The sequence below is a fragment of the Diadema antillarum genome, unplaced genomic scaffold, assembly GCF_040938485.1.
Source record: "Diadema antillarum isolate AM-2024a unplaced genomic scaffold, OU_Dant_1.0 seq00000129_RagTag, whole genome shotgun sequence".
Lineage (NCBI taxonomy): Eukaryota > Metazoa > Echinodermata > Echinoidea > Diadematoida > Diadematidae > Diadema > Diadema antillarum.
Genome location: NW_027271207.1, coordinates 1,600,981 through 1,625,316, shown reverse-complemented (window position 1 = coordinate 1,625,316; position 24,336 = coordinate 1,600,981). Strand labels below are relative to the sequence as shown.

The 24,336-nt window shown below is 37.8% G+C and overlaps 1 protein-coding gene and 1 long non-coding RNA gene across 2 annotated transcripts in view; both read left to right on the top strand.

Annotated features, from left to right (window-relative positions):
• The window catches only part of LOC139727364 (CUB and sushi domain-containing protein 3-like), a 34,599-nt gene extending 11,321 nt beyond the window's left edge, over positions 1 to 23,278 (top strand). Inside the window, exons 6-24 of the mRNA XM_071638324.1 lie at positions 280 to 510; positions 1,905 to 2,093; positions 4,238 to 4,435; positions 5,226 to 5,361; positions 6,247 to 6,365; positions 7,171 to 7,359; positions 10,307 to 10,492; positions 11,331 to 11,531; positions 12,219 to 12,458; positions 13,327 to 13,515; positions 15,036 to 15,242; positions 15,547 to 15,801; positions 17,210 to 17,452; positions 17,699 to 17,896; positions 18,984 to 19,279; positions 19,646 to 19,877; positions 20,268 to 20,435; positions 21,629 to 21,790; positions 22,369 to 23,278. Of these exons, the coding sequence (XP_071494425.1) occupies positions 280 to 510; positions 1,905 to 2,093; positions 4,238 to 4,435; positions 5,226 to 5,361; positions 6,247 to 6,365; positions 7,171 to 7,359; positions 10,307 to 10,492; positions 11,331 to 11,531; positions 12,219 to 12,458; positions 13,327 to 13,515; positions 15,036 to 15,242; positions 15,547 to 15,801; positions 17,210 to 17,452; positions 17,699 to 17,896; positions 18,984 to 19,279; positions 19,646 to 19,877; positions 20,268 to 20,435; positions 21,629 to 21,790; positions 22,369 to 22,532 (3,803 nt within the window). The 3' untranslated portion in view covers positions 22,533 to 23,278. The remainder of the gene's footprint in view (positions 1 to 279; positions 511 to 1,904; positions 2,094 to 4,237; positions 4,436 to 5,225; positions 5,362 to 6,246; positions 6,366 to 7,170; positions 7,360 to 10,306; positions 10,493 to 11,330; positions 11,532 to 12,218; positions 12,459 to 13,326; positions 13,516 to 15,035; positions 15,243 to 15,546; positions 15,802 to 17,209; positions 17,453 to 17,698; positions 17,897 to 18,983; positions 19,280 to 19,645; positions 19,878 to 20,267; positions 20,436 to 21,628; positions 21,791 to 22,368) is intronic.
• LOC139727389 (uncharacterized) overlaps positions 1 to 24,336 on the top strand; it is a 66,114-nt gene that overhangs the window by 17,096 nt on the left and 24,682 nt on the right. The gene's annotated exons all lie outside the window — the stretch shown is intronic.

Sequence of the window (24,336 nt, the reverse complement as noted above, 5' to 3'; positions counted from 1 at the left end):
GTATTTATGTTTTGTATCATCGGTTACCAAAATTAATATAGTCAACCTTTCGCTTATTGTTGGAAACAGTTCTGTATGTAATTATGTTACTGATGTAAATATGTGTAAAGAAATGGTTAATGTCATAGGAAATAGCCATGCTATCTCGTGTATATATCATAACGTCTTATGGAATTGCTGAAAATATGTAAATGTAAAGCAAAGCCACACAAAGATTAATAAATCAAATCAATTCAAAATATTAAACATCTCTTTATATCCGGCCTCGCTAACAACCAGTCGTAAGGTGCCCACCACTCCAAATACCGGACGACGGTGCGGCCACGTTGACAGCAGGGCAGGGGAGCTGCGAAGGTGGGGTAGTGTATGGCTCAACCTGTATGATAGCTTGTGACTCTGGGTTCCAGATGTACCCGGGATCGGGCCCCACGATGGAGAGAATCTGCGACTGGTCAATGTTATCTGGAACGACAGCTGGGCTCTGGACAGAATTCAATCCAGCATGTTACCGTAAGCGTGATGTACCACAAGTAATGTTGTCACAGGAATTAATGTGATATTAAGACGTGAAAGTTTGGACTCTTCCCTTTTATTCTTTGACATGATTGGGTTTCCTTTTGTATCTTAACCCTTTAAAGCCCAAGGGGGGGGGGGGGGCACAATGTGCTCCCTAACGTATTTTCGTGCCACTCTTGCGGCTTTACCTAATTGCAACCAAATTTGGTGACTTTCCCTAAAAGTTAATGGCAATAATTTTGATAAAAATATCCCTATGTCCGATATCGCTGGTTGGCAACTGTAAACTAACAACCATGTCATGCAGATGTTGGATGACTTTTTGTTTTAATATCAGTTAGCAATGATATTATAATATTGGATGATTTTTATTTATTTATTTTTTTTGCTGTAATATGCTAAAGGACCAGAATGTGAAGTAATTTCGGTCGTAAGTTACCTTGAAATTGTCTTCTTATTATTTCCTTTATGACATAGGCATTAAACAACAGACATAATAGAAATCATTGAAAATACATTTTCCAAAGACTCCTCCCTTTTATTGATTTTTGTCATTTTCACACAGCTTTTGCCTGCAGTATCATTTGTTCATCGATTATCAATCTGCAAACTAAAAATTCCAATATTGTGGAAATATGAAATGTCATACCAATGTATGCAAGCAATACATTATGGATCTCATATATTTCTTTACATTGTATTATGAATAGCGCCCAAATTTTGTTACCTTGAAAAATTTCAACCATAACAAATAATGGAGGTTGACTTGCTTCCCCTTTGTGGCAAATATGAAAATGATTGGTATGAAATAAAGACAAGCTGGCAGGGATAAAAAATATAGAGAAAAACATTTTAGCAAGTTTCCTATGTATTTCTCTATATCTTGGTAATGGGCGATCTTCATAAATTTCAAATGTTGTATCATAATCGTAGAGTTTGAGTTGCTCTTCCCATGTGGCAAATATGACGGTGATGCATCATTATGATAAAGAAGTTATAGATAGGGGGCACAATGTTGCCCCCTTTTGGGTATGCAACGGGTCAAAATAGGGGCATTATAGATAACACGCACATTTGGAAAAGAATTGGTGGGGGATGGTAAGGACGTCAGTGCAGCTGTATATGCCTTACCTAAGAAGGTTGACAGAGCAGCTCAGATGGTCAAATATAAAAGAGGGTGATGATGATGATAGCTTCTTGTGTAGCGCCAGAATCCACCTTTGAAGGGCGCTCGTGGGTGCTTGATCTACACTGTAGAATGTTTGAATTTTAACAGTACAATCAATATTTTGAACTTGAGTGAATGTTTTAAGGAGAACGGTTTGTGGGGAAAAAAAATCAATGCGCTGACAATAACAGGTCTACTTTCTGGTATTCCCATGTTCCAGCTGTGAACTGTACTGTTCCTTCAGTGACCAATGGTCGATCTTCAGACTGTCCCTCTGCTACTACCGAGTTCAGAACTTCGTGCCAGTTCTCCTGCAGTGCAGGATACACATCGCCCTCTGGAGTTGTCGCCGTTTCAAGAACCTGTCAATCAGATCAGTCCTGGAGTGGAGACGATTTTCAATGCACTGGTACGTGTCGGTGCTACAATGAAGTCTCACAAAGCTTTTCAGTGTATCTTATTATGCATTCATGCCAAGGATTAGTACTTCATCTGAGATTACATTCACTTTAAAAGGGGAAAATAAGTCATCAGTGCTTCGAAGGGGATGAAGGTGCTGTAAAATTGTATTACCAAGGTCGAAAATTCATCAGAAACCATTTATAATAGTTTCGTTTGAGTGGAAGGCAAAAAGTTATGTTACCAGCTTAATGATTTGTTAGTGGTCTGGAAAGCACCGGAAAATTCAAAATGGTCAAGTAAACAGTAAAATGTGATTATTATTGGTGGGTCTAATGATATCCAATTGTGTAGAAGACTAAAGTATAGAGAAACCACCGGGACACTTAAAATTGCAAGCAGGAATTGAATATAATTCCAAAAGGATTTACCGTCTCTGGCGAAATGATTGGAAAGAACTATGTTTTCCACATACACCGTTATTCTAATGTTTAATGGTCCGGTTCGGTTTGCCTATGATGGTCTTCTGCTGGTCCGATAAGCCGTAAGTAGGGGTCAGAATTTCATCGGAGGCCATTAGAACAGACTATACGAAATTTCAAATGGTTCCTAATACTTTCATATATATAGTCATGGACCAACATCAATCAGTGATGGATATTACGTGGTCTTATAGACATCACTTTATTAATGATTGTATTGAAACCTATTGGGTTAGTAGGCACCAACAGGATTATCGAAACCTGTTGGACTATTAGAACCCAGCTGGACCAATTAACAAATAATCATTAAGGCATATTCTCCGTCCAAACCAAATTTGACCATTGGAGACCAACATGACCGACGCAAAGGGAATGTGAACAGTCCATTAGAAACCGAATCTATTTATTTGTGAAAATTGTTTATTGGATTTCAAGTTTTTACAAAGAAGGTGGGACAAAGACAGCTGTATGTCTCGCCTAAACTGTGGCAACCCATCAGTTCTCAACTCAAAGTACAATTGAGGGGGTCGGTGCAATAGAGTGCTAACCTATATAGTGCTCACAATAGTCATTTTTATATAATCGCTGTTAAATGTTTGGAAAGTCCATACATTGTACATTAATAAAACATGAATGCATGCATTTTTTACCATCTTATTGGTTGAATTCAAATATGATATTTTCACGGAGGTGAGAGTGAAGGATAAGGATTATGAAAATGCATGTAACTCATTTTTTTACATAAGTGTGGGCTAGCACCGACCCCCTCAATTTTATGATGTCATACTGAAACTGATTTAATTATGAATAAGTTTACCATAAATTATCATTTCCAACTTAATCAAAAAAGATGACTGCGACATATTTTTGTTCCCATGCAAGTTGAGCAACAAAATTGATCACAACGTAGTGGATACCAGGAACTTGCCAAAATACGATTCAACACTTTCATATTTAGGATAATGAAAGTAAAAAAAACAAACAAAACAAACAAACAAAACAAAAAAACCACCAACAACAACACAATATTCAACGTGTCTTTGTCATTCAGTACGTTGTGATTGTCATGAGTGAAACTCAAACCATGTATGGGTTTGTAATCATGAATTTGTTAAAGCCTTCAATTTCTTGACACATGTTACATCATGATAATCATGTAGACAATATTTCTGTCTTACAACGTTGCCAGTACATGCCACAATATGTGTGTTCAGAATTTCCCCTGTGGGATCTCATGTATTTACCCTAATGGTCGAATGGTCAAGGAGGCCTAATGCTTTCTAATGTTCCAGCAGGGCTGTAACTCTTAGTACTTTATAGGTTAGCATATTTTTTTTTTGTAATGTTCCATTTAGAATTTCAGTGGACAAGATCCGAATAAGGTTTTGACCCGGATAGATAAACATTAAATTTTTTCATTGGTTGTTTCTTTTGACCACTATGTTCGAAAAGTTTGTCTGTTCACCGCATGTAGGTACAATCCATTATACATGTAGGTCTTACTATTCCATTTGAGGTTTCTTTGTTAATAAACAAGGGCTCTTAACAAAGAAAATGTTCAGCTCACTTGCCGGTGACACTGTAAAATCCACCCTGGGTCTTTGATTTAAGTTCCTGTGATGCTCACAATAATGCGTGACACATGGAAAATTTCGTCGATCTCATATCCCAGAACCGAAGACATGCCCAGGCAATTTCAGCGTCTCCTATGGCTCCGTGACGCCCCAGGAGTGCAGCGGTACAGATCCCGTCCTGTTTGATACCACCTGTACCTTTGTCTGTGATGATGGTTTTCGGCTGGAGGGACCGGGAAACATTGTATGCAACACCAAGGGTCAGTGGACTCACCCGTCAGCTCCAACATGCACAGGTTAGAATCTATTGGGTTGGACAATAAGATGGTCTTTCATTAACTCTGAACTATAACGGTGACTCCAAAAAATAGACTAAATTGTTCGTAACATCCAGATTTCAACACGTTTGCCTTCTTCAAAGCATTTCCCTATTCCCCAAAATAGTAGTGAAGACTATTCCAAGGAAGTTAAAAGTTTATCTGAAAATAAAGAATAAACCTTTTCAAGCAAAAGAGTTAAAAGTGATCATAACAAAATACGAAATTAGAAAGGTCAGAAAATAAGTTATTGCAAATTTTCGCTAATTTTCTGCAAAACATCCTTACAATGAAAATGAATATCCAAATAGAGTGTTACTTATGTTAACAACTTACAAATTGACATATCGTTTGTTATACAATCTTGAAATTTCTTTGTTGTTGTCCAACTACAACTAAACCCCTGTCTCAAATCAGGAAATATCTAACTGATTAAAGAACAATAAGTGGAGAATTCTAATTGATGACATCGCCACTTCTAAAACATTTGCATGCTCATATCAACTGTTCACAAATTACTGTTTTGCAAAGATAAGCGAATCATTAAACCTTCATAACATCATAATTTGTGATCCTATTTGATTAAATCTTCACTGATGTGATGTCAAATTCGTTTTGTTTCAAAAGGTTCTTAATTTAACTTTTGTTTTACATGCAGATCATAATTATTCACAGCAATGTACTGAGCAGTGTGATGAACTCTATCGTAATAAAAGTCATACCATTGGTAAATCGATGTAATTCTTGTTGTGTTTACTCCCATAATCAGATATCCAGCCCCCTAACTTCAACTCAAGCTGTCCCTCTGAGATCAGGATCTTTGCTCCCATGGGAACCACATCGGGTATAGTCAACTTCCAGGATCCCATTGCGAGTGACAACTCGGGAAATGTGCATGTCAGCAAGTAATACCTCTATTTTTGTCAGCCTTTAATGGCACATTATTAAACCTTACCTTTTACTTGTCAAGTTATATTGACATTCGTATGATAGATCGTAAGATTATTAATGAATTCGCATTGCAAAAAAAAAAAAGATTAAACGAGGACTTAACCACACATAAAAGAAAAAAAGATCTTTGTAAGTTATTAGGATGTAACATTGCGATTCCGTCTTGTCAATGCAGGGCTAATTAAATACGAATACATTGTGACTTATTTTCGAAACATTTTGGGGCGTTTCATGAAGCTTTTTGTCTAGCGAATTGGTCGAACTAATTTGCCGTCAGCCAATCAGATATAAGGTTTTCAGCAGCTTACAAAAGCTTGTCAGAAAAAAAAATATCCAAAACGAAATACCCCCTGATTGCGGAACAAAGCATTGTGGATGATAAAGCCTGTCGACAAATATCGGAACAGTAGAAGTAATCGAAAGAAAAACAAAAAGAGGTGTCAAGTCGATATTAAAGCAGTGTCCGTATCTTTTTTTTAAATAGAAGAGAAAGTAATACAAACTGATAAAAATTATGTATACTTCAACTCTGATCCCAAAACCTAACCCTAACCCTCACCCTAACCCTTACACTTACCTGAATCCTAACTCTAACCCTTACCCTAGCCCTAACCCATAACCCTAACCCTAACTCTAATCCTAACCCCTAGTCAAGCCTCATCCCTAATCCTAGGTTAACATTCTGTTTGTTTGTGTATGTCAATCCCTACAAAATATGTGTATGTATTCTGATCAGGGCATCCCTCCTGTCTGTCAGAGTGCATTAAGGGAGAATCAATTCAGGTATTGCAAGGAAACTTATAATTTCCCTTTCATAACTTCCCTGGTAATCCACACAGACTGAATGATCATTATCGACCAGGAAGCTTATTTCCGGAGGGAGAAACAGTCATTGGCTACCTTGCAACTGATGCTGCTGGGATGACAACAAGATGTGAAATCATCATAACGGTGGAAGGTGAGTATTTGCATTATTTTAATGTACCCCTCCATTATAGCTACCCACTTCTTGTCCTGTGTGTTGATACGTTCAAAGTCCCTATCCAAAAGCTGCTACAGTACGCAATTATAGGATAAAGAAAATGTGCCTTAGAAAAAAAAAATGTTTATGTCTACCAATAATTTCAAACAATCCTTATTCTTTAAGATTTTGCGGATTTAACACGTTTTGGAACAAAATGTCATGTGGGTCATTTGGAAAGCTACACAGACAGAAAATATAGCCAGCATGACCGTAATCAACGACTAAAGTGCGAATAAACATTAATAGGGTTTCTGATTGGATTCTACTGGATGTAGCACCCCTTTGGAACAAATTCGAAATAAATTTAGCACCTTTGTAACAATATTCATTTTCATTGCCTGCTGTCTTTGTTTCATTTCAATATTTCGAAGAGCTTATTGTATGAGACTAACATAGATGAGTTTCCTTCAGTCAAAACGTCCAATTTTATGAAAAAAAAAACACGTTAGCACCTTTTGTAAAGGAGCTCCGAATATCTATGAACCTACGTATTTTATGTCTCTTGATTTATTTCTATCAATTTGCTAACTGTTTTTGCATAATGGTGAGCTCACAAGTGGTTTGATAATGTGTTATCACTTTGGTTAATGTTTTCGTCATTTGTCAGCTTTTTGTGCGTGTTGGCACAAATCTATTCAAACCCTCAAAAACAATCATCATGGATATATTAAGAGTCCCATTCGTTTTTTGTTGGTTTTTTTTTTTGTGGTTAACGGCTATCTTACACATCTTATGTTAGTCCATAGATGCCCTATACAGCAACCTCTTCTCCATGGCTCAGTGGTCAACTGCACGGACCCTCTCTATGGCATTAGATGTTCTTTCTCTTGCGATGAAGGCTACGATCTGATTGGACCATCTGCTGTGTCATGTGACCTGTCAAGCGATGGAAGCCCTGCATGGGAAGACGCTCCTCCGGTCTGCCAAAGTGGGCAAAGTTTACATTCTATTAGCTCAGTATTTGATAGATACCGTGGCCGCGATTTTTAAAAGCTCAAATGTTGAAAAAAGAGGTTTTCAATAAAATGGCTTTTAACTCATCAAAATCTGATGTTTCTCGTCATGTGAGATATTAAAGTGATAGTAATTCCAATCACCAGCAAAGTCACTTTCGAGATATTTTAATTTCATACTTCCGATTAAAGAGAGGGAAGCAGGCTCGCAATACTCTGTTGGAACTTATATCCAATAGTAAAGCTCCAACACGCTGACATTCACGCCTCCTGGCAAGCCATCCAGTGATACCTCATGTGGGTTTTATAATATGTGACCGTGCACCTCAAAACGAACATAAAGTCGCACACACTGATTTTGCGTGAGGACTGAAAATAAGTGAAATGGGTCAACCTAGCCGACCTTGACTTTTTCATATTTTCTGAAAGAGCGGATCTTCTTTTACATTATGCTAAAATTTGGTGTCATAAAACGGGCAGGAAAGTGTGTCTTTTTAGCAGTTTATCTCGAACATTTTTGGTAGAAAAGTGTGATTAGGCGTGTCTGTAGAATCCCTTTTTCATTTCTGAATAACCTTGTCCACACTCTTCACTTTCAACTCTAATAACTTTTGAAAGGATAGGACTAATGCTTTGAAAGTTGGCATTAATTATGGACAGAATGTGTTAAAGAGGCGTGCTTAATTTCAGTTTAATCTGATAATCCTTTCATTGTTGTTACTCTGGTGGTTTACTTCCTGTTTTTGTCCCATTCATCGCACAGCCAGCATGGTTTGGTAAAGATTAAGCGCTTGAATAGACACTGTACTTCAGAGCCTCTTTTCTCAGTTCACACTTTTCCTGAGTTTGTGCTTTCTTTCCAATATTTAGATAGGTTAGGAGAGTCCATTTGATTTGAGATATACATAATTTTAAAGCTTAAGGTCTGTTCTTTCAGAATATGGTCTTAACTAAAAATTCATGTCTGGCGACTTTTTGTTTGTTTTGAGGTGCAGTGTCACATATGTGACCCTGCACCACAAAACACACAAAATGTCGCCAGACATTGATTTTTAGTTAAGGGCAGATTCTGAAAGAGCAGACTCTAAGCTTTAAAATGATGTATAACTCAATTCAAAGGATTCTCCTAACCTATATAAATATTGGAAAGAAAGCGCACCCTCTGAAAAATTTTGAACTGAGAAAAGAGGCTGTGAAGTACAGGGTCTATTCAATCCATAATCTTTACTAAGCCGTGATACCCGTGCCATGAATGGAACGAAAACCTCGATGTAAACCATTGTAGCAACAACAATGAAGGGATTATCAGATTAAGCTGAAATTGCGCATGCTTGATTAACACATTCTGTTCATAAGAAATATTAACTTTCAAAGCAGTAGTATCATCGCTTCAAAAGTTATTAGAGTTGAAAGTGGAGAGTGTGCAAATGATTTTCAAGAAATTAAAAGGGGCCTCTAGAAAAACCTGATCACGCTAATTTACCAAAAAAAGGGGTTGTAGAAAAACTGCTGAAAACCTACTTTCCCATTCAATTTATGATCCCAGACTTAGGGATAATGTAGAAAATAGCTCTTTCAGAAAATATGCAAAACTCTAAACTGCCTCGGTTGACCTGTTTCACCTTTCTTGAGTCCTCACATAAAATCAAGGGGTGCGACTTTTTGTTCGCTTTGTGATACACGGTCACATATATGTTTGTAATCATGTTCATGTTCAATCAATTGTTCATACAAGTAGTTATCATTTACAAGTATGATGCCATCTACATTAGAACACTAAAAGTGAATAATGACCTGACAAATCTTTTTTTTCTTTAATAATCAGAAACTGGAACAGTGTAGTGATGTCTTACCTCCAACTGTCATTTGCATAATATTTATATGTATTTTGCAGGACATTTTGAATAACTCCAATCATATTTTAGTTCTGTATTGCATTTAGAATAGTAAAGATGGTTGTAGTTGAGAAAATTAATACACGTTTGTCTTGCTTGAACCGATTACTTTTGTGTAAAGTATCATGAGATCGAAGCGATTGCTTTAAAATGAACATGTGATTGATTGAAATATTTTAATCACTTCGACAGCGTTTATTACAGTCTTTTCTGTTTCTTTTTTTATTCTATAGATAAGAGTACATGCTTGTGAAATATGCAACGAAATTTCCACAGGAAAAGAAATAAAATATAAGCGCTTATTGTATAAGGAGAATGTATTATGCGTACATCAACCCATTTTCATGGAAGAACATTTACGTTCATTATATTTAGCTCATTCAGGATTAGCCATACTACAGGAACAAAATTACCAAGTGGACACAAAGCAGTTTTACCCCTTTCCGTTATACCTGGAAAAGAGGATCTATCTCCATCCCATGGTTACTTATCTGTCATTTTTTTTCGGGCGGAGGGGGGATCGAATTTGCGTTCATGCTCAGTCGGGATGAAACACACACACACACACACACACATACAAAATCCTTTACCATGTGTAGACAACAAGCAAATTGTTAACTTTTTTCCGTTTTACCTAGGAAAGAAGCAAAAGTTTTAATCTATCTGTGTGCCAAGGCTACTAATTTCGTGGTAGAAAACCATCCTTACAAACGCCCCCCCCCCCCCCCCCCTTAGTGTGAATTAGAGAGCTGGCAAAGCATATACAGTTAGCTTCTGTTATTCACCTGTTGTACAGTTTTAACTTGTTCCGTACGGGAACCTGGTTGGCCTATGTATTAAGTCTATGGGGATATCAGAATTCATTGTGGAACGGTTGCTCCCCTGAGTCGAAGAAAGTGAAAAATGCTGAAAGTTGAAAGACCCAGATTTCCACCCTGCCAATAAACTTGTTTAAACACTGTGAAAAAACAGTGAAACATGATATTTACGCTACCAAGTTACCATCATTTGTTATTTTTCCTTGCAGTCCAAACGTGCCCCCCTCTCCTCCCCACAAACCCCGCCACAGTAGTAGGGTGTGACCCTTCGTCTCCAGTGCCGTATAGATCAGAATGCACCATGCAGTGTCCCTTCGGCTTTGTTGGTGTGGGTGAGATCCTCAAGAGGTGTCTGGCTGATGGGGTGTGGTCAAGCACCAACTTCACCTGTGACCGTGAGTCTCTACCTGATCCTATCAAATGTATTACGCTTTAGTACATGTAATTGTATAATAGATATCAAGTTTTGTGCATATGTGTGTCTGTGTATTTCCCTTTGATGGTCTAAGACAAACCTTATTTTTGTCACTCAATGGACAATTGAACCAAGGATCATTTCATGCGGTAGTTTTTGACATTCTCCATCAGGTGTGTTTCAGTGCATTTTGATATGCTTCCGTTATAGACATCTAAAGTGGTCTCGCTTTACATCCAACTGAACCTTGTGGCGGTTCAGCTTATTTGTATAATTGTCCCTTTGCCAACTGAACTAAAATAAACTTTACATGACCAAAATACATTATTAATGCTTTCCCCGATGTTTCTGGCAACCTTTTGTCTAGTATTCCTGATGATATTTATGTGGACAAATCAAGTAATCTTTTTGATGTATACACAAATCAGTGGTTGTCAGAAACTTATGGTCATTCCCTTTGGGCAGTGACATCATTTTCATAGCCGAAATGTCAGCAAGAATGTCTAGCGATAATGTAATTTCGATTAAAAAAAAAGCAAGAGATCCGTGGAATCACTCCTTTGAGGCGAAAAAAGAGGAGATAAGGTAAAAGCCAGACACAAGGTCAAAGTTAATTAATTCATGACATGAGTGCTATAAGCTTCTTTCTTCAAGCATAACAAATCTTATGCAATAAATAAACATTAGGGGAAAGAATATTCAAATGTAAAACTGTTGACTAAGATAGGAAAATATTTTCAAGCTACCTCCTGGTACCGTCTGAAACCTTTTACCGGAAATAGTAGGTTAAAAAAATAATGTCAATTGCCCCTGTGCAGGTAAAACTTGCAGTCCATTGGTTGAAACAGATGTCATCTCTATCACACCCTCCACTTGTCTGTCTGACCCACGTTACCAAGACACATGTCATTTGGAATGTCAAAGGTCAGGCTTCCAGATATTTCCATCTGAATATGAGGAGACAACATGCACTGGCATACAAATCTGGAGCCGTGACATAACTGTGGCAAAATGCAAGGGTGAGTGATTTTATTCTGAAATAATTGCATTACTTTCACTCGTCCGTGAGTGGATAAACTTAGTGATAGTAACAGCAATTATCATGTAATTGACCATACTTTGTTTTAGAGTATAGTCTTCAGATAACTTTAAAAGAGAGAGAGAGAGAGAGAGAAATATGAAGATGAGGTTATGATTTCTGGTAAAAACATGTTGATGTACTTTTTTTTGTAGGGAAATTTAGGTAGCCTGACATATTCATGGTTTGAATGTTCCGTTTTCCCTGAGGTTTGCCTAATTATATTTTATACATAACCCTGTGGAGATGATTGTGGCCATCTGCAATCGTGTTGAATGTTTGGTAAGATGAAGTGTTAATAAAATTTAAAAAAAATTAAGAACCAACGAAAGGACAGATAGGGCCTACAGAAATGTGGAACTTGGAATGGCATGTATGATTGCTTTTTCTTCATTGTAGTTTTCGTTTTCGTTGTTATCAGAGAATAATGTGATTTTAGTAATTCTTCAAAACTATTTACTTACCGTATGCAAAAACTCGATGAAGTCCTCTCCGCAAAGTCTATGCACGAAAAGAGAATGTCGTAGGAACCAGGTTATCATGTGCGTAGGCGTTGAAATATCAAAATGTGCCATTACCATTGATGTAGAGCAGACGTGCATGTGCTCGGAATGCTATCCTCCCCCAGATACTCAGCCACCGACGTTCGTCCAGTGTCCGTCAGAGGTTGTGGTCTATGCGTCTAGGAGCTCGGACACAGCGCTCGTCAGCTGGAATGTCACTGCCATTGACAACAGTGATCTCGAGCCTACCTTGTCTTGTGACCTTCAACCCGGGGTCATGACCCGTGGTATATACCAAGTCAGCTGCAGTGCTAGGGATGATGCTGGTAATGAAAATGACTGCATTTTTGGTGCCGAAGTCAAAGGTAAGCACTACTTGCACTTTTGTCTGCGTATTTGTTAGAATCGATTGGGAAGATTACTTTTCATCCAGTGCCATCTCACTGACATTCGTTTGGGTTAGTTTGTCGCTTGGGCATGAGCTAATGTGATGGGGAAAATAACAATTTTTTGACACATTATTTCAGATATGCCATTGACGAAGAGCTACGCAGTTCTTCTTTTTTTTTCTTTATCATTTTCTTTATCATCTTTTCTTAATTTCGTTTTTTTTTTTTTTTTTGAAGAGCTAATGTATGTCTCCCCAGATCCGCGGCTCCAGACATTATTTACCTAAGAATGTATACACTCTGTCCCTCCAATATGTTATGATTTGGACATCCAAACCATCTTTGTGAGGAAGTCTAGACTCAAAAACTTATATTGTGAATTGTGACTTACATACTGAATAAGATGTACCATACAACATAATACTTGTAATTATGATATCTTGTATATTAATAACGTTAACAAGAAAATGTATGTCCCTGGAAGGATGCAATACGAATGAAATGGGACGAATGGCATACTGAATATCTCGACTTTGAACTACAGGAACAACCTCAAAAAGCCAGTATGCAAACTGTAATACACTTGTATACTCGGCTTCAAGCACAACTAATAGGAAGTTATCGTAGATCATTAACAATTTCATATGAGGGTTTTGATCAATTACGTGGGTTTTTTCTGTTGTTGTTATTGTGATAATTTTACATCGATATTCGCCAACATATTCAGAATAAGTTTCCCTCTTTCATCACAGTTTATTTTGCCATTGTACCCTCACGTAAACGTATGAGTTTGAATGGGACCTAATTGTCAGGCGTCAGTATGTTTGATTTTTTTTTTTCCAAGTTCGACGTTGCCAGAGGTTAGTCCCACCAGTTCATGGCACCATTGAAGAGGCCTGCAACGACACCTTTGGGGGAGAATGCACAGTCTCCTGTTCGGCTGGATACAAGCTTATTGGATCGAGAAGAGGGAGCTGTGAATTTAATGGCACTGATACCTTTTGGCACTTTTGGCCGGATCCAATCTGCGAAGGTAATGGACAACCTAAAAAGGAAACAGCAACGGGCAATGCTGTACATTTCCAATGCCTAACATTACTCTATACTGCATGAAATAAGCGTTACAATTACTGAACAGTCAAAAGGACAGCATTATCAATAACAACATTGATATTGCCTTAGACAAACTACTCTGCTTTAATGATAAAAATGAACACACACACACGCACACACGCACACACGCACACAAACACTGGCTTTTAGTAGCATGATAGAGACCGTAGGAACTCAACATTACTCCGCATGACTTGACAAAGTCAATTTTAAACATTAATGAAACACACTTTAAATGTAAAGCAGTTTTCCTGAAAAAAGAAATGCTTCTACAAAGAGACAAGAAGATTGACATACACAAGTTAGATAAAATCTTTAAGAAAAAGTATGTCTGACATTTTTTTCAAACTTCAGATTCAGAGAAAAAGAAGGATTTAGACAACAGTAAAGACAAAAATGTGCTTTTCCGCACTAATCAGAAAATGACCTCTCTTTTTTTTCGCAGTTGGCGATGCGAGTTTGTATGTTTCATTGACGACTTTGTGAAACGTATATCATTATGGCACTGCCTGACACTCAATTCTATTAGTTTCATAATAGATTCACTTTGAAAAAAAAAAGACTTTCATAAAAGTGCCACAGTTCTCTATGTTTAACTTCATAATTATAAAGAACAGAAACGTCGAACAGGATACATTCCCCCAACAGAAACAGCGAATGTGATAGATTCGGATTGAATATACGTAGACTTAAAAACAAGAATCAAATGAAATTATCTCCTAGCAAAAGTCAAATTAAAAGAAAGCGATGCCTTCCAACATATATAGTAAAATAAAAAAACAGGCATTGTTGCAGTGGTATTATACTACGGTCATCACTACGGTCATATTTATGTATTAAAAGAACGCCACTTGAGACACAGTCATTCGCATACATTTGCCACAATTTTCACAAAAAGTAATATCTCAAAATGCAATTTTGTAATTAAAAGAAAATCATGAATTTAATCGTAGAAACATTGCTTCCTATCATAGAAATCCAAATTGTAAATATCACTACATTTGATTTGGTTGTATGTGTATAAAATAATTCTGAATGAGTGAAAGAGCATCATGTCTGTTGTGTTTACATCACAATAGCAATTGGAAGTTGTGTAAAATGTGTGTCATTTAGGAGTGTTTTGTCATAATTATTTTAAACATTTGGGTACCGTTTATTTCTCATAATGTTGAGTATCTTTTATTGTAACTAAGTTGATAGTGTGTTCAGGCCTTGTGCAATTGGACGAGCTCTCATTGAAATTCAAATGTACCCGTCTACGTTTGTTTTAATGGCTGTGCAGGCACAGATTGGATCTGCAAATGATGATAACACGATTCCTGATCTACTGTATCTTATATTTCTGGGTTTGTTTGTGAATGTACGTTCAGGTTAATATTCTATATTTATTTGTATCCCTTAATATTTTCTACTTTAAACCTTTGCCTTGTTACATGGTAGTGATGGGATGTCCCCCACTCCCACTGAACCAAAGCATTCTGGTAACACCTACTGACTGTGCACAAGCCAACAAGGTTCCCCTGGAAACCGTGTGTGTACTGCACTGTGACCCAGGTTTTACCTTGGAAGGTGACGGTCAGCCGTTGACCTGTCTTACATCAGAGGAGTGGAGTCGTCCACTGGACGTGGAGTCCCTACTTTGTGCTGGTGAGGTTCTTATTCGCCCATGTGTACGAATGTATTTTTATATATGTTTTTCTTATCTTAAAGGATTATGTATAATTCCACAGAACAGATAACAAATGGAAAAGCTTAATGTGTCGTATGTGGGCTGTTACAGAAGGATACTATACGTATAAAGCGGTAATATAATGGCAGCATGGATAAATATGATTGTTTGCAAATACTACATTGAAATTGCATTAGGATCAGGTACGTGTACTGTTTCACCTGCCATACTACGAAACCTATCAGGTTCTGTATAAAGAACAGTATCTATATCAAACCTCAGATCGCACCCCACCTACAAACCTCTCCTGCCCATTGGCACCCATCATGGCTGTCCGGAAGGAGTATAGTGGAGTAGAAGTGACCTTTGACCTCCCCTCTGCGGATGATGCAGTTGACGGAACAAATCTTCAGGTGACGACGGAGCCACCTGATTTGAGAACCCCGTACACCTTCTTGGCGGACACCTTGTGCCGATTCACGTTCACAGACTCATCTAACAACAGTGCCTCCTGTCTTTTCCACGTCTTTGTCAGTAGTGAGAGATTCAAATTTCTCTGTGGTCTTTTCCATACACTTATTCCTATGATTCAGAAACCAACACTGTCGTTTGGAACATATTGTACATTGTGTCTGTGTTATGAAATAAAGAAAAATAAATGAATATGCATATTTCAATATATCATGGTCATTAGTTTATGGCTATCTGCCTGCTTTTGTGTCCTGTCTGGTTATGTATATTTTGTTACCCCCATGTCAAACTCATAATATTTTTCTTGTGCATTCTGTTGGAAAGAAAAAGTGAAAATCAAGTTTGAATTTGAATTTGAATTTGAATTCAATTAAACTACCCATAAGATGTCAGCGTTACGTGCTACGTCTTTAAAGACACATTGCTCCTACCAAGGAGGTGTAAAGATTGTACCCTTCTTTCAAAATTCATGTGTTTTCATATTCATATTCTTTTTGATATCGTTAGTAAAATGTAAAACAAAAAAATCTAAATTTTAGCAGATTTTGAGTATTTTACTGTTTTTTATTTCTTATTAGATATTTCTGTGTTTTTTACCTTTTGTTTTTTAAATGTATTTTTTATGAAAATATGTTAAAAGACAAGTTCACTTTCATAAACATGTGGGCTGAATGAATGCAGCAATATTAGTAGAACACATCAGTGAGAGTTTGAGGAAAATTGGACAATCTGTTCAAACGATATGCATTTTTGAAGTTTCTGCTCACTCAAGGCTGGATGAGAAGTCTACTATAGCTTGTGATGTACATTTGTGCATAAATGTTCTTTTTCATGTCTTGAGCAAATATAAGACAAAAAAATTGTGCCACCAGAAAACAATTCTTCAGTGTTTTATTGTTTTTTTGAATTTCTTATGTATTTTTTGTTTTTTCGACTCTATGTTTTTCATTAATTTTTCGATGAAACTTGTCTGCGACATTGTTCCGAACAAGAAAATATGTTATAAATTGATTTTAATCAGTAAACCCCCAAATGATCATGCTATTATGAAATTTGCCTGTCAGCAACAATTCGCATTGAAATTGTATACAAATTCTCGTTTTTGAGCAATTCTTGGTCGGACATGCACGTACATAATTATGCGCAACTTTGAAACCGCGGGCCCGGGCATTGCAAATTTGGTGTCAAAAGATGCGGGAGACTCGAAAGAAAAAAAGTCATGAAACGTCGCGGCGATTGCTTTTCGCGATAGCGATACATCGCGCGGCACGTTTGGGGGGGGGGGGCTCGGAGCCCCTCCCCCCGGCCTAGATAGGGTAATGTATCAGAGAGAGACTGCCAACCCTGTCCATGTATGTGCCTGTTCAATATATTTCAAAGTGCAGTGCAACAGGTGATCAATACGAGTTCTTATAGTAATAGACAAGTGCTACTTATTATGTTATTTACATGTATATGTAATGTGTCTTCTCAGATGAGGTGCAGCCAATATTTGAAGAGTGTCCACCCATCATCAACGTCACCACAACATCTCAAATCACTAGCATCCCCTGGGAGAAACCCTCCTATCTAGCGATACCTGGTGTAGAGCTCAACATGGATTGTAACATGCCTAATCCTGCCCGGCTGCCCTGGGGGGAATACCAGCTCGTGTGTCAGGTCATTGACCCTCAGAGCGGTCTCCATGCAGAATGCTCGCGGAATTTTTTTGTAAAACGTGAGTAGATACACAACTTACACACACACACACACACACACACACACACACACAGATTCTAGTTCACGAGCGTAGTGCACACTGCGCAGTGTGATTGCGGGCAGCATACACCTTTGATGAAAATCTTCAGTTTTAAAAACCATAATTATGGACATTCATGACTCTTTTAAAATTAACTCGTTCCTGAACCTTCATGCTTCTAAACTATTATTTGATTATCTTCATGATTTTCTCTATTGTCTTCAGCTATATCGTGCACTCCACTGCGTACACCAGCCCACGGGTCCCTTGTATGCGATACATTCTTCTATGGAAAATCTTGCAGTATTATGTGCCAAGAAGAACATGATATTGCTAGATCAAGAGAGTTCAAAGGAAACTCTCTGTATATTTGTGGAAACTCTGGTCGATGGTCTCCTTCAACTTACGTACCAGATTGTTCAGGTAAGGAATTGCTAAAATGAAACACAAGAATTAGCCAAGTCACGGAATCACTTAAGCGCTCGAGTGCACGCTTTTATCACATGCACGTGAATAAGGACAGGTATAGGAAAGTGCCATTTTGTTAAACCTTTCATGTTTTCACATATGTGTGAACAAGGAAAAGCTTGTGACGGTTTGTAGTAATCTTCCTTTCCCCCACCTTTCACCCTTCTGTGCATGATTTATCTTTACATGATTATTAATTGTGCAATAACAAACACACGGGTTTCTGACTTTCCCACATTATATATTTTTTAATGTTTTTGTTTATTTGGTATTATAATCATCATTAAACCTAGTAATAATTTTAAAAAAATGTCAGATCAAATCAAAGCAATTTACGATTAGCCAAAACATGGTGGAGAGTCGGTGTAATGTGTGGAATATCTACAGTAGACATGAATACTCCACATTTTATCAAATAAAGGAATTGAGATATTAACAGAGGTATGGACGATTTCGTCTTCTCGGAAAGACAACGTTCAGTTTTGATAGTGCGTTGATAACTTTTTTTTGGATCTAGTTTCAATAGGTTGTCATCTAATAACCTACAAGCATCCAAGAGTCATCCCAAAACTGAATCATTCTGGATGGGTTAAGACACACCACACATGTTTTGGTTTGTGTAGGCCCTACGCCCTTTTGCATCTGTCATGGAAAAGCTCTACTCAGAGCGGAAAATGCTAAAGAAAAAATAAATGAATGACCTTGTGTTATGGAACATCTCGTACATGATTGCCGTATCTTCTCTCTAAACGTTTGTATTTTACAATAATGTACCTTGTAATGAATCGTGTCATTCCACCAGGCACTCGTATAAGGCGTCTTCCAGATCCAATGGTCCAATACGTGATATCTCTTGTTTGAATCCGATGTGCCTTTGTTCCTTGTGCACATTTTGACTTCTCAGTCACCCAGATTGTTATCAGTAATGAGTACCTACATAACAAGAATTTCAATATCATTTGATAAACAACCATCACTTACGACGTAGTAATTAAACAATAAATATATTTTGATTTTCGGTCCCCTTTTTGAACTTCAATAGAAAAGAAAAAAGCAGAGAGATTCAACCTACCGCTAGAGATCATGTACTATGCCGATTCATGTCAATCCGCTGAGAGCAATACTCTTCCAGCTCTTAAGGAAAAGTTCATTGACATCATCAAGGCCAGTCTTTTCCAAGAGATCTGTACCGGAAATCAGAAGTGTAGAGCAGAGAATGTGAAGGTGGAGTGCGGGCAGGGTAACAGTCGAAGGAGACGAGATGCTCCCGAGCTAGCGGCCGGGACGGTGTTGTATGACGAGAAGAACAAGACCACGTTAACCGCTACCATATCAATGGTAAGTTACAGGAATGTACTCTTTCTGAGCTCTTCATGACTGAACATACATGTGTCCATATGTACATTTCATATAATAGAAAACAAAGAACACTGGATGTCAAGTGTTGAAAATTCAACGAAATAAAATCGCATGTACTTTATTTGCTAAGTAAAAATACAATAACAGAGAAATGTGTACATTAAAGTGTTCGTTTATGTTTTTATCACAGTGCAGCCAGCAAATGTTATATACGGTAATACAAAGCTGGTCGTATATTATAAGTCTTATTCTGAGCTTACGATTGAACGTACACGATGCCATGTCAAGCGAGACAGTTGAAATGGAACTTCTATGTAAAAACGTTGTGTGTCATTTGCTCAACAGGTCCTGCAGGGTCCATCCAGCGATACCCCATTGACAGATGAAGGAGATTCCCCTCATCACCATCACAAAAACCTGGAGAGATTGGCACATGATATCTATCACCGAATCAAGGGTGTCGTCTTTACTGGTGATGAAGAGACCAACTCTCGTCCTACCCCATCCCTCCACCTCGGATCTGCATCCGCAAAATGTGAAGTTGGCTTTGTCGCTGATGACACGTCACATATGTGTGGTAAGGTTCATTTCATTTAATTCATTGAATATCTTCATTTCCAACTTAGAATTATTATAAGTATACGATCTTAAAGATGAGTCGTACGGATGATGTTTTGAAGTCATCTGCAGATTCTTCGTGCCATAGTGGCAGCAAGAGGGATGCTTTTGAGGCATATGTTTATATTCGTTATTTGGTTCTGCAACATCTGCTAATCAATATCACAAATGTTTTCAAGCTTAAGGCAAGAAATGTGCATGTAAATGTACTTTGGTGTGCTTGTGGGTTGGCGATATGCCGACCTCTTCTCCAACCCTTAAAGGGAATACTATTAGTGCTAAATTTCCGCTTGCCATGATAGCGCACTGACTCTGATAATATCTCAATTTTATCTGCATCAATTTCCAGTCGCCTGTCCAGCAGGTCACTACTTCCGGGGCAATCCTAGCCAGGGAGAGTGCTTACTGTGTGAGAGGGGTACCTACCAGGACCGGCAGGCCCAGACAGAGTGTAAGCCTTGTGGTGACGGAAGAGGGACCATAGAAGAAGGGGCGAGGTCTTTCTCCCAGTGTGTGGGTGAGTCCTGATTATGTGACCGTGCATCTCAAAGCCCACAAAAATAAATCATACTCACTGTTTTTGTGTGAGGGCTCAAAATAAGTGAAACTGGTCAATCTAATTAATCTTGCCGTTAATCTTGACTTCTTCGACATTAGTTTAAGTTTGGGAACATAAAACGAACGGGAAAATGTTTTTAGCAGTCTTTCTAAAGAACACTTTTGTGTAGAATAGTGTGATTAGGTGTGTCTTAGTCTAGTGTCCCCTTTTCACTTCTTCACTTTCAACTCTAATAACTTCGGCAAAGATGATGGTACCGCTTCTAAAGTCTAAATTATTACTGATGGTTGGAAGGTGTGGGACACAATCAATTTCAGCTAAATCTTCTAATCCCTACAGTTGTGTTACTATAAAGTTGTACATCGTTTGTTCTGTCCCATTCACTGCACAGAGTACAGCCCGGTAGAATGATTAAGCGTTTGAGTAAGCCCTATACTTCAGAGCCTCTTTTCTCAGTACACAATTTTTTTCATAATGTGTTCTTTTTCTCTAATATTCGGATACGAATGTTGGAATAGTCCATTTGAATTGAGGTATATATCATTCTAAAGCGTCTAAAGTCTGCTCTTTTAGGATCTGCTCTCTGATGGAGATACTTTTCTGGCGACTGTTTGTTGCTTTTGTGATGCAGGGTCACCCCTTCCACAGAAATGGAGCCCCACCCTCTCTGATTGGGGCACTATCCCATTCCGATCATGCCAATAATAATTAAAACCTGACGTGCATGGACGTGTGCCCCTATATCAGTATATCGAAATCCACATGCCACCAAGCCTGCTCCTAGAATGTAATTTGTATGAATAAAAAAAAAATGCTGTGTGTGAAGACCTGAGAAATTAATAGAAATTCAGAAATGCTGATATTAGGCCCTACTGTCTTCAAATTTGATCGAAATACTAAGTAAATGATCCACGTTACTAATTAAGAAAAGATTACTAATCAAGAAAATTGACGTAAATTTGACGTACACTGGACAACACTGGCCATCACACATGATTAGGACCTATGCACAGCTCTGAAGACTTCCTAAAAAAAGAATATGTGCAAGAAAATTATCATTCTGAAGCAGGACATCCTGTTCTAAGGTTCATTTTGGAGTTTGTTAACTCACACCAACTCAACCTGTCGGCTATCTCACCCTGTCTTTTTAGCATTGTGTCAGCAGGGCTCGTATTCATCCTCCGGATTAGAGCCGTGTGTCCGATGTGAACGTGGTACTTATCAACCAAGGTCTGGCCAGTCCTCTTGCTTGCCTTGTCCGGCCGGCTTGACCACACCTACTCACAGCTCAGTGTCCATCCAAAGCTGTCAAGGTCGGCTCATTTCTTTCTCCATAGCTTCTTATTATCATCTAAAAGTCTCATCTTGTGAGACGCTCCTGTCGGTCACACGTTAAATTTCGCTAATGCATTGCAGTATCATGATATGAAATATGATCGTGAATTCTGAATAAGTTCTTGCTTGATCAAACTAAAGTTTGGAATCAGTGGTGTGAGGGACTCGAGAGGGGAAAACAATTAACTTTGTACAGATGTTGACGATGTCCCCAGGGGACCCCTATGGAATTACAGTCTTCATAATCACAATTACATAACACAGTAACATTCAAGGATCCTGCAGCAATCGCTGAATCCTATAAAAGACATTTGAAAATAATGTCGCCTGGGTGGAGTGTTGTGGACGGTAAATGCGCTGCTAAAGTGAACTAGATGACTTAGTCTCATTTTTTTTTTCAAATTTTCCATTTTTCACCATTTTAACTCTCCAGGACTCAGTCGAGTACTTGATCATTTTGGAGGCTAAACAAAGTATTCCTTTGGTTTAGGACAGTTACAGTATATTCATGCTTGTTATTCTATTGCCTGGTTTTGTGTTTTTATACCCACTATAGAACCATGTCCAGCTGGCCATACATCTAGCACTGGTTTCCAGCCATGTTTTCCGTGTCCACTAGGATTCTATCAGCCTCACCAGGGACGCACAGCCTGCCACAAATGTGGTGACAGCACAACTACTCAAGATGTTGGCTCAACATCCATCATGATGTGTCATTGAATGTCTTTTACCTATTATTATCTTGCATATCATTGGTTGCCATTCGCACATCAGTTGCATGAGGGCTTCCGTTGATGATCCATCCAAGTGTATTATATGCATTATCCTCCATAATGTATGGATAGTCTAAAAAACCCATCATGTAACTACAGTACCTTCTGAGCAGTGGTAGCTGATCTCTATATGTGACCCTGCACCTCAAAACAAACAAAAAGTCGCCAGACATGAATTTTTAGTTAAGACCATATTCTGAAAGAGCAGACTTTAAGCTTTAAAATGATGTATAACTCAAATCAAATGGACTCTCCTAACCTATCTAAATATTGGAAAGAAAGCACAAACTCAGGAAAACTGTGAACTGAGAAAAGAGGCTCTGAAGTACAGTGTCTATTCAAGCGCTTAATCTTTACCAAACCGTGCTGGCTGTGCGATGCATGGGACAAAAAACAGGAAGTAAACCACCAGAGTAATAACAATGAAGGGATTATTGGATTAAACTAAAATTAAGCATGCCTCATTAACACAGTCTGTCAATAATTATTGCAGTTTTCAAAGCAGTAGCATTATTTTTTCAAAAGTTATTAGAGTTAAAAGTGAAGAGCGTGGACAAGGTTTTTCAGAAATGAAAAAGGGATTCTAAAGACACACCTAATCACACTATTCTACCAAAAATGTTCGAGAAAAACTGCTAAAAAAACACACTTTCCTGCCCGTTTTATGATACCAAATTTTAGCATAATGTAAAAGAAGACCCGCTCTTTCAGAAAATATGAAAAAGTCAAGTTCGGCTCGGTTGACCCATTTCACTTATTTTCAGTCCTCACGCAAAATCAGTGTGTGCGACTTTATGTTCGTTTTGAGGTGCACTGTCACATATGGCATACCATGACTAAAAGCATTAAGTGTGCCCGATACCTTTATAAATGGTTTGTGATTCATCTTAGAGTGCGAGAGTTCATGTACAGTGGAATCGTTAAATGCAGCTTTGCCATCTAATCATTCTCTATATTTTACATAATTATGTCCATACTTTCCCAATTTTGTCTCACGACTGTAAATTCACACAAATATGAAATACTAAAGATCTTTGTTAGCCCAAAACAGTGAATGAAGTGTAAAGTGAACCATATTTTCTGCCTGGTGTTTATTTGCCACATAATCAAGAATTATGTTATGAAAAAGGCTCATTGTCAGAGGTCTTGACAACATTGATGTGTTTACAGATAAAAATATAATAATTTAATCAATATCCTTGTTTTGTTCAGAACTTAGCTTCTCAGAAAAGATAATACTTACTGAAATGAGATTTACATGTACATTGGGAGTTCGTAGGTCTTTTGACAATATGTTATCACCATTATTGATTGTGTTTTAACCTTTGCACAGGTCTTGAAAGGCATTTGAGTTTATTTTCACTCTTCTTTCAATTCTGATGGCATATTATCGTTTGTCTTTATCTGAAATACTAATAGTGATCGGCTATACTGACCACACTCACAATATATCCTTACCATCCTTCCACTCCGTTTACCCGCAATCTCCATTCTGTGCATCTTTACCGCAGATTGGGATTATCTTCGCAGTCCTTATGGTGTATCCTTTTCACAGTTGTTGTTTTGAGAAAAGAATTGGAAGTGGAGTATTAGTTTCCATTCGTATGTAGTTTAAATCATATTGGATCTCTTATTTATCATGGATACTTCGTGGATACTGTGAAAAATGCCTATATCTAAAGTACTTATTTGTCCTTTTTATATTTCTGGATGCCGTCCTGGAAATGAGTTGAATGTTTCAATAAAGTCTC